Source organism: Perca fluviatilis, chromosome 10, assembly GCF_010015445.1.
Source record: "Perca fluviatilis chromosome 10, GENO_Pfluv_1.0, whole genome shotgun sequence".
NCBI classification, from domain to species: domain Eukaryota; kingdom Metazoa; phylum Chordata; class Actinopteri; order Perciformes; family Percidae; genus Perca; species Perca fluviatilis.
Window position 1 is genome coordinate 16,330,966 of NC_053121.1, and position 10,197 is coordinate 16,341,162.

The 10,197-nt window shown below is 41.6% G+C and overlaps 1 protein-coding gene across 2 annotated transcripts; it reads left to right on the top strand.

The window, feature by feature from the left end:
• Positions 1 to 2,712: 2,712 nt before the first annotated feature.
• Positions 2,713 to 9,848, top strand: trim105 (tripartite motif containing 105). Of its 2 annotated transcripts, none has more exons than XM_039814172.1 (7): positions 2,713 to 2,843; positions 3,406 to 3,733; positions 5,929 to 6,024; positions 7,675 to 7,908; positions 8,139 to 8,152; positions 8,287 to 8,402; positions 8,604 to 9,848. In XM_039814172.1, the coding sequence occupies exons 1-7, from the start codon at positions 2,731 to 2,733 to the stop codon at positions 9,161 to 9,163; spliced, it is 1,461 nt and encodes a 486-aa protein (XP_039670106.1). In that variant the 5' UTR covers positions 2,713 to 2,730; the 3' UTR covers positions 9,164 to 9,848. The 2 variants fall into 2 exon arrangements, with proteins under 2 accessions (XP_039670106.1, XP_039670107.1); XM_039814173.1 differs by having other exon boundaries at positions 2,741 to 2,843; positions 3,298 to 3,733.
• The last annotated feature ends 349 nt before the right edge of the window (positions 9,849 to 10,197 follow it).

A 10,197-nucleotide genomic window follows, 5' to 3' on the forward strand; every position in this document is an offset into this window, starting at 1 on the left:
TTATTATTATTATTATTATTATTATTATTATTATTATTATTATTATTATTATCCTATCCAGTGGCGACTGGTCATTAGGGGCAGGTGGGGCAGCACCTCTTGTCAACAAAAAGAAATGCAAACAAATGTTATGTTATTTTTTACTAATTCAAGATTATTATCATCTATAATATATTATCTTCTATGAATATAACATCTTCCTAAATTGCATATAATTTGTGGTAGGATTTTTATTTCACATTCTGACAGCCCGTCAGCCCCACGACAGCGTCATTTCATATCTCAGATATGATTGGCTGTCTGGCGCTGCAAGAGGAGCGAAGAGGGGAGATTGTGTTATCGTCGCTAGCTAACTTGAAAAATGATGTATGATTTTATACTCGAGCACAGGTTTGAACCCTTTGGAGGAGAAACTGGAATTAAAATGCCTTGGTGCCCACCAGCCTCGGGATATTGTCATCAACTGCTGGTAAAAGTAACCGCGGTTAAACGTGGAGTGGTTAGCTTACAAAATAAGTGGAGTTTGCCCAGAGGAAGAACCACCGCGTCACCTTTCTCTTTAGTGAGCCCTCAGCCTTGGGTGAAAACACATTTTATCATCCTGCCTTTGTGGTGTAGCCTGGCTCCGCCCTCCTACGTACTTCCGCTCAATTTTAATTTTCCTTCAGTGCTACGTTTGATTTTCCAGCTCTCTCCTTTAGTGGTGAATGAGTTGGCTAAGGCAAACACTAGTGATGCTAAGCCGATGTCACGACCAAACGTTACCGATTGGTTATGGTAGATCCAGAGTGGCTCTGGGCAGAGCCAATAGTTTTAAACTTCAACAGAGTACCCACCTTCAAGGAAGTTAACACTTGTCAATGGAGAGTGGCCAGACTCTCTGTACATATGAAATGTACGAGAGTCTGGTAGGACCAGGCTATTTGTGGTGCTGGTCCGTATATTGATCATGTTGTGTTGGATCGATTGATATTAGCTACGTTAGATGGTGACGTGTGTACATGCTCGGTTGTTGTCGTAGTTGTCTAGTTGTCATGTTGTCTTTTTCCGGCTAAACTCTAACGTTACTACCATGGCCCCTAAAAGCACCGTCATCTGGCGTTGCCTGTAGCCGGGCTTGCAGTCACCTATTGACGGCTAAACAACTGGCACTGGGAGTCGCATCGCACTATGAGTTCACGTTACAACACTGTCTGTTTGGTGGAGCCATGCGGTTTGTTGACATGTTAACAGAGTGATATGCAGAGTATTCTGGTTTTACTGGTACCGTATTTAGCCCATCTTTTGAAATTGTGCCCCACCAATTTTTTTGATTGGTTTAGAATGTTTTAGAACGTTCTATCAATATTTCCAATCCTGAAAAGAATCGCTCCTGGTTAAAGCAATAGTTCTACTGTAGGTATTTGCAGCTTCATTCATTTACCTGTGCTCGTATAAATCTACATGTACCTAATTAGTCTGTAAAGGACTCCCCTCTATATGGCCTGAGATTCTGTATTTATAGTCCACTGCTCTCCATCTGATCGCTGTTTCTGATCAGGTTCTCTGAGTGCTGATCTGATGACATGATCAGAGAGCATGGCGTCCTCATGTCGCACATCCACAATGAATGTGGGCGTGGAGGACAGACAAACTGAGAAATTCCATTTGAGCCTCTTTCTTTTTCCTTTTTCTCTTGCTGTGTCTCACACATGTAAAAACTTGACAGGTGAAGACTGTAGCCTAATGCAGATAACAGCCTTTAGTTATTTTGTGATTCAAAATCTTGATTTAAAAGAATAGACTGTCTGTGAAGTCTGCAAATTGGATTCCTGGGTTAAACATCTGTATGGGATACTCACGTTATACCTCCTGGTGTAGGCCTAGTATTATTCTAAGACAATGCCGATGTGGCTTGGAAAGCAAAACTGATCTGGGCCTGATCCTGGATCTCTGATACAGGTAGTATAGATGTTCTGCAAAAGTTATTGAATCACAGGTACACTTTACTAATTTTATACATGGGGAATTATTCAGCCTGTGAAAACAGATGTATGATGTCTACTGTCTGTTCTAAAGTCTGAAAAAACTACCCTGATGAAGTCTTGAGTGGCATTATGGGAAATAATGGACACAGCGAGACTATAAGTCAGGATATCTCAGCCGGTGATGCTTTGATTTTGTCCACTCCTTAAAAAAATCTCTCTTGTAAGTCAGCCACCTTCATTAAAGTGCATACTACAGTAAATTGCTGCAGTGGTCACATTATAATGAAGAGATTTAGCATTTCTCAACCAGAAGTATAGCCTTAAAACACATTGTGGAGATGCCGGCTTTGAATTAGTAGCATAACGTAGAGGGCTACAACTCACTAAATAGAATGTATCTGTTCAATTAGTTGGCAAAATTAGAAAATGATCTGAAAATATCATGAACATTTTGTGGTGGCTTGTCCAAAATTTCATTGTGGGGTTGTGTTTGGAATTTGTAAAATCCTGGCTACAGCTCGAAAAGACATAACAAAGGAAGTGAGTGCTTCTGCAAATTTGCAGTAGTGTGGGAATGTAGTATTTGTTCACAGGAGTGTTCGGTGCAAAGCGAAACAGAAAATGACTTAGCGGAGAAGAGAAAAAGTACCTGACTGACTGCAAAAAACAAACCTGACAGACAGTTGACTGACTGCAATCGTTCACATTCTGCCGTTTGCCGTGAAACAAATGAACCAATCAAAGGTGCGCTTGCAGCTGACACATGCGCAGTACGCGTGTACGTCGTGTTCCCAAAACAGCAGCCGAGGGAGGCGATCCGAGAGCAGAAGGGGCTTTGAAGTACTTGGCCGCACATTTCTCCGAACAACGTACAACGTAAGTTCATGAAAGTGTTAACTACGAGCTTATTACAGTTACAATGTCAACGTTGCACATTAGTTTTGTTTGGTGTTGCTTAAACTGGCTGTTTACTCGCTGCTTCACTTAGCTAAACGCTAGCAGGCTTTCAGGCAGTGTAAAACCAAACGTTGCTCTAATAATACAAATCACAAGCTAGCTTATATAGTCCCGTGATATATCACACGATATCTGCACCTGGTCACTCTGATCGATATTAACACTGGAACTGGCTGTCTTTTACACTTTTTTTTGAAGTTATTTGCTCCGATTTGTTATCAATGTTTGACTTCAGAGGGGAGGTGCACAGCCCACTCTGCTGGATTCAGATTTAGACAATGAGTACCTACCTAAATCTCATGTGAGGAAAAACAGGACATTTTTGCTGTAGAATGTTAAATTTTAAATGTATATATTTTTTCTTTTGTTTCAGCTGACTGAACATTCAAACGTGTCTCCTTGTAAACCCTCCACAGAAGGGAAGTATTTGTTTACCACATTCTGTCTCTCTCTACATTTGCTTTTGCTTTTACTTCCTCAGTGTGGACGGACTTTGGTCAGCAAACCAACCATTCACCATGGCTGCTGCTGCTGCTGTTGTTGCTAAATCCCCCAAAGGCAGCCTCAGAGAGGACCTGACATGTGCCATATGTTGTGACCTGTTCCGGGAGCCTGTCATGTTGGCCTGCATGCACCACTTCTGCAAACCCTGCATCTCCAGGTACTGGAGAGGGACTCAGGGGCCTGTGACCTGCCCGCAATGTCGCAAGGAGTTCAGCTCCAAGCAGTTCCAAACTAACTACCTTGTGACAGCCATGGTGGAGAAGGTCCGGGCCACCACCTCGGACACGTATATGAAAAACCTAGAGGTGAGTACACACCTCCCTCTACCTCTTTACTCTTGGTCATCCGGAAAGTGTTATTGTGTTTGGCAGTCTTATACAAATAACCTAATGCTCCAAAGTAAACGGATAGATTGAAAACGAGGGTTCTGTAGCCTTTGAGTTATGCAAGTTGAATACAATTGTATTCTATGTTTCAGTCCACATCTGTGTTTATTTCACTGTAGTTCCACCCTGAACACATCTCGTTTGAATTGCTCAGGGCACAGTTCACTCTCCACTCCCTTTTTATATTACTTTGTACGACAGGAGAATATATTACTTGACCCAAGGCAGAGAACCAGAATAATAAAACTCTGGTAATAAATCATACCTTTTGTCACTCTTGATGAATGTAATTGTTTTTCAATACTGTGCCAGAAAGGTGTTTATTCAACATTATGGGTGTTTCTAAAGAAATAGTTTGAAATTTGGGAAAATGCGTTTATTCACTATGTTGTGAAGAGTTGGATGAGAAGCGTGATACTACTCTCACCAGTATATAAAAGGCTAAAGCCAGCAGCTGGTTAGCTTAGCTTAGCATAAAGACTGGAAACAGGGGGAAACGACTAACTAACCTGCCTCTGTCCAAAAGTTAATAAAATCCACCTACCAACACTTCCTAAAACTCACTTATTAACACGTTATATCTTGTTTGTTTTGTCCACCAGAAAACAACAAGTGGCAGTTTTAAAGTAGAGAACTTACGTTCCGATATCATTTTTCCTTCCGAATACAGATTCCGATACCTGGGGGAAAAAAATAAATATATATATATATATACTAACGGTCAAAAGTTTGGGGTCACTTGGAAATTTCCATTCCAGACAGAATACCAGCTGAGATCAGTTACATTGTTTTTTAATCAGGGCAGCAGTTTTCAGATTACGTTATGTTCTTACATAATTCTAAAAGTGTTCTCGACTGTTGTAGAAAGAAGTGGCTGATCTTTAATGCAATATCTACATTGCCCATTATCAGCAACCATTTATCCAATGTTCCAAAGACACATTCTGTTTACTAATCTCATATCATTTTAAAAGGCTAACTGAGAAAACATTGGAGAACCCTTTTGCAAGTGTGTGTGTGTGTGTGTGTGTGTGTGTGTGTGTGTGTGTGTGTGTGTGTGTGTGTGTGTGTGTATGTATGTGTATATATGTGTATATGTGTGTATATATATATATGTGTATATGTGTGTTTATGTATATGTGTATATATATATATATATATATATACATACATACATACATACATACATACATACGTACATACATACGTACGTACATACATACGTACGTACGATACATACATACGTGTGTGTGTATGTATTTATATGTATACACTGTATGTATTTATGTGTGTGTGTGTATGTATATATGTGTATGTTTTAACATTTGTATATTAATACTAACCCTGTATGGATGTGATATGATTGCTAACGTTGTTTTATGGTCTGGCTTGGGTCCCTTTGTAAAACATGAACAAATACATACAGGGAATTAATGCCATGGACCTTTCTTTTATTATCTAGTCACAGTCAGTCATAATGGAAAAAGAACATAAATAAACTATTAAGGTAGATTTTTTTTTCGGGCTAAATTACGTGGTATCAAATTGGTGCATAGACTTGCATACTCACCGATACCAGCATTTTAGACCGTATCGGAGGCATTTCTGATACTGGTATCGGAACACCTCTATTTTAAAGGCCTTTTGTGTTGGACTATTTCTTGGCTGGCTACAGTCATGTCCTCTAGTCGCCGCTGGATGCCTGGCAACCCCATGGAGACTTCAGGAAAGCGCAAAAGCGTACTCACTACAATGTTAAACTATTTCTAATAGGCTGTACTTTGTGCTGTTGTCTCACTAGATTGCATTAAATAACAATGTCAGTGTTTCTGATATTTTTGCTTATCCATATATTATGTAAATAGGGGGTGGCAGTTCAATGCAACAACAACACAAAGTACATCCTCAAAACATAACAGGAATGGAGTTGACCCAACACCTCTCAAAGCATCCGTCTCAAAAGAAAGTGAACATTTTAAGGTTCTTTTTTTTTGGTCACTCAGTATTCAGCATGTTTACAGTTGTTTATGAGTTCCTTTATGCTCTGCTCAGTCTCTCTCTATGTGCTTTTGTTTCTGTCTCCACACTGATTTGATGTTCATATTGCTGTACAGAAACAACTGAAAGAGACTTTGGAAAGCTATCGCCTGAAGAAGGAGGACTTCATCAACAGTATTCGCAGAGACAAAGACAAGATGGATACCATAAAGGTACACTCCTCTGGGGAACTCAAAGGGAGGCAGCACTTAGCAGATAACAATACACACGTCCCTCCCTAATGGCTGTTTGCAATATGTCGCTGTGCATATTTAGTTGTGTTTGCAGATGATGCTAAGTGACAGTTTGTCCTTTTTGGTATGTAAAAACATAAGGGTCTTACGCTTGGGTGCATAAATGCCTTTCTAACCTCTGACTTAATTGTGGGTCAACGATGCCAAGGAAATCTATACAATGTCTTATTCTGACATTACAATTACTCTGTCATATTTGCTTCAGCAGAATGACCCGGTGCATCAAACCATGCACTTCTAATTAGAGGGATACTTCACCGATTTAGCATTAAGCTTTGTATCAGCAGAAACACGGTAGTATTTCTGAATGACCGTGCTTCCCTCCCTCATGTCCCCCTAAGACGAGAGATCTCTGTATCGTGGGTCTGGAAAAAAAATCTTCCGATGACGGAAAACACAGATTTTTGCGTCATCTGAAGATTTTTTTTGCCCAGAGTCTGTGGACTACAGCCAGTCTTTACCCGAAGCTTGTCGAAGCAAAACGAGCGTCGGCCATCTTGAAGCTTCGCTAAACAAGCTCCGTCTTTTTAGCAGAAAACTTTTACAACAATTATGTGCATTCAAACTACCACACACGTGTACCACCGGGGTACATTGGTAAAACTCGTGGAGGTGGGCTGTGTTAACACGGACTGGTGCAGGAATGGGGTGATTTGTATCCAACTAACTGCTGGTGGAGTTTGGTCAGCATTTAATGGTCACATTCTAGCTACATTCCACGCAAATTCACGGCTGTGTTTATACTCTGTGTTTACAGCCCACCAAGCGCTAATACTAGTATGCGTTAGCTGAACTTTACGGAGCCTATAATATGTGTGCAATAAATGTAGCCTGTTTCGTATGTAGTTTTTATATATTTTAAATGTGTAACACCACTTGAGCCACGGTGAAACGTTGTTTCGTGTATATGGTTGAAATGACAATAAAACGCAATAGACTTGACTCCGTTGACTGCCTCTCTGTAAGCGGTAGGCGTGGCTCGGGGTGGCCTCGTAGTGAAGCAAAGCAAGTGCATTCTGGGATTTGGTGTCTTTCATCCACATGAGCCAAAAACACATTTTCTGGCTTTTCTTGTCCTAGAAGGCACCAATTTCTAAAAACAAATTCACATTTCTACTACATAAGTGACCCAATTTAAAGATATATTCATCTTTCCAGCAGTGAAATATCCCTTTTAAGCTTTAAATCGCTTAAACAGTAGACAAGATTTTATTACACGTGACAAACTGCACAGGCAGAGGCGACAAACAAAATCACATCTAATGTGTTTGAGACAGATGGAAGGGAAAAAGGGGGGGGGTTTAGTTGTGCATGCTGTGCTGAGATGAACAGGAAATCCTTCCCCGCCTAAACAGTCTGTATTTGTTTGACACATAGATCTTTGATGCAAAGTGTAGCTTCATTATCCCTTGCTTGTCTCTCTCTAGAGATGTGCACGTTTGCGGAAGCTATGCAGGGCTTTAATGGAACAAGCCACTTGGCAAAAACATCGCTGTGGTAATATAAAGATAGCAAGATGCTACATTATGTCCTCGACCTTGAACATTGGTCATTTTCCCCCTGTCGCAGAGATTCGGCACAGATCTGCAGACTCGTGTCAAAGGGGAATTCCGAGCTCTTTATCAGATCCTGCACGATGAGGAGACCTGTGCGCTGGAGCAGCTAAGGAGAGAGCAGGAGGAGGAGCTGGAGAAAGTCCAGCGCCACCTGGAGGCCACGGAGATGGCCGTGAGGGAGCTGGAGGACAATATGAGAGCGCTACAGCAGGCTAGCGCAGCCACTGAGAGCATCATACTGACTGAGGTAAGGTCTCGGCCGCGACAAAACTGTTCAAATGAGAATCCCAAGTTTGTCTGACATGTTTTGATGCATCAAAAGTAGCCGTCAAGCTGTGACTATGTAGATCACGTGTGAACGTTTTATAAAACCCATGTTTTAAGTAATGTATGAGTGTCACGTCAGTTTGACTTGTTGCATCAATTTGAAACGACAAGTTGTTAATGTGATTTTGTCTTCCATTACCTTCTCTCCAGCTCCCACAGCTAAGGTAAGTGTCCATTTCAGTGTTGTGACTGATTTGATTTGGTTTGATATGCTTATTTGATTTCTACCTCCATTTAGTGTCATTTGTGGTGAAAATAAATGATCCTCACTAAATGCGTGTTTGCTTTCTTCTGACAGGTCACGTGTGCAGGTGGCTGTTGTCCCGGAGTTTGACACAAACGCTTTCAGCAACAAATACTTGGCCCCATTACAGTACATCACATGGAGAAAGATGTTCAAGTCTTTGAATCCAGGTAATTTCCTCTGATGTCCTTCATCAGACACAAAAAAAGACTTGAACTGAAAACTGGTTCTGCCTGAACAATGGGAGCGATTACGGACGAATTACTAGTATTATATAAAGATGTTGACGCGGTAACAGAATATATTTTCAGTTTAAAATGTGACACTCTTGAATTTTATTATCGTTTTTAATGAATTATTCTATCCCAAAGGTCCTGCTCCATTAACGTTTGATGTCGACACAGCGCACCCGAACATTCAGGTCTCCAGGGACAAAACGGCCGCAGTCGAATGCGACGTCATGATCCCACATACAGACCACAGCAAGCGTTTCCTCCAGTGCGTCAACATTCTGGCTGCCCAGGGCTTCCAGTCAGGCCGACACTACTGGGAGGTAGAAGTGGGCTCCAAACCCAAGTGGGACCTGGGCGTGGCCTCTGAGGCCGTAGACAGGCACGCTCGGATCAAGCTGAGCCCCGAAACCGGCTACTGGACGCTGAGGCTGCGTAACGGGAGCGAGTACTCGGCCGGCACACAGCCCTGGACGAGGCTGCAGATCGGCTCTTCCCCTCAGAGGCTCGGGGTCTTCTTAGACTGCGACGAGAGGAGGGTGTCCTTCTACAACGCCGACGATATGAGCCTGCTCTACTCGTTCACCAACGGGCCGAGGGGCAAGGCGTTCCCCTTCTTCAGCCCGTGCATTAGTGACCGCAGTCAAAAACCTCCACCAATCAAACTCCTCCAGTACCATCACGTCGCTCTGTCTGGCTGACATGGGTGTAAAAGCTTTTCATTCACTTATTGGCCAATGACTGTTATCACACAGCTTTAAAAAGGCCATACTGCCATTGTAAGCATTATGGTACTATATCACAAGATTTCAAAATGTCAGATTGTTCTCTTATTTTCCATGCTTTAATGATTGGGCATCACCAGATGCATCTAGTTTCTGTAATAAACCTTAAAAGCCTTGAAATGTTAAGGAAATTGCCATATTCACCGTATGATAACAATTCCATTGTGCTGTAATTATTCAGCGGCTGAATTCGATTTGCCGGAGCAGTCAGCAGAAACATTAAAAAACACTAAATTCAACCATTTTGCGTCGAATATAGTGAAGCTCTGATGCATCAAATTACATTTCAAGATAGATGATGTATTTTCCGATTTAATAATTTATTTTGTTAAGTTTACCCAGCTCCTGTTGATTTTTTTTTATTTGTACATTCATTTATATACGTTATATGTGCCTAAGTGTAATATAATACACACTTAATGTTGTATCGCTCAAGGAAATAAACTTAAATGTAGTTCTTCGCATTATTCAGTCTATGCAGTATATTTACATTGTCAGTTACATGCTTGGATCATTTCCTGGTAAAGACCCAAACAATTGCTGTAAAACCTGCTGATGCAAATAATAATAAAACCAAATCACTTTTTCTTTCTTAAATAAACATAGTCTTTGATTCTCTTCTGCACCTGCGACACTGCACTCTTCCATGACCTCACTTGAAATAATCAAGGATGTTATTAAGCATCATCAAAGCAGAACGCACGACTATGAATACAAGAGCCGCCTCCGACACTTAACCAGCAGGAATAGTCCGGCTCTCGGTTATCTTCACAAACACGCAAGAGCACTGACGTCCTGTTTCCTCCTGCCAGGGGAAAGGTCACATAAACAGAGTGACAGTGGGGATGCCTCGGGGCTGCTCGACGGGCCTCGGGGGCCGTACTGAAGCAGGATGCTGCTGCCTCCTCTGCAGTTTGGAAAAGTGGCACAATAACCTGCACCAGAGCGGG

Coding starts and splice junctions, on each gene's coding strand:
- trim105 (XM_039814172.1), top strand. CDS start 2,731: ATGCGCAGTACGCGTGTACGTCGTGTTCCCAAAACAGCAGCCGAGGGA. Junction 2,844..3,405: donor TTCTCCGAACAACGTACAAC/GTAAGTTCATGA, acceptor TTACTTCCTCAG/TGTGGACGGACTTTGGTCAG. Junction 6,025..7,674: donor ACAAGATGGATACCATAAAG/GTACACTCCTCT, acceptor CCCCTGTCGCAG/AGATTCGGCACAGATCTGCA.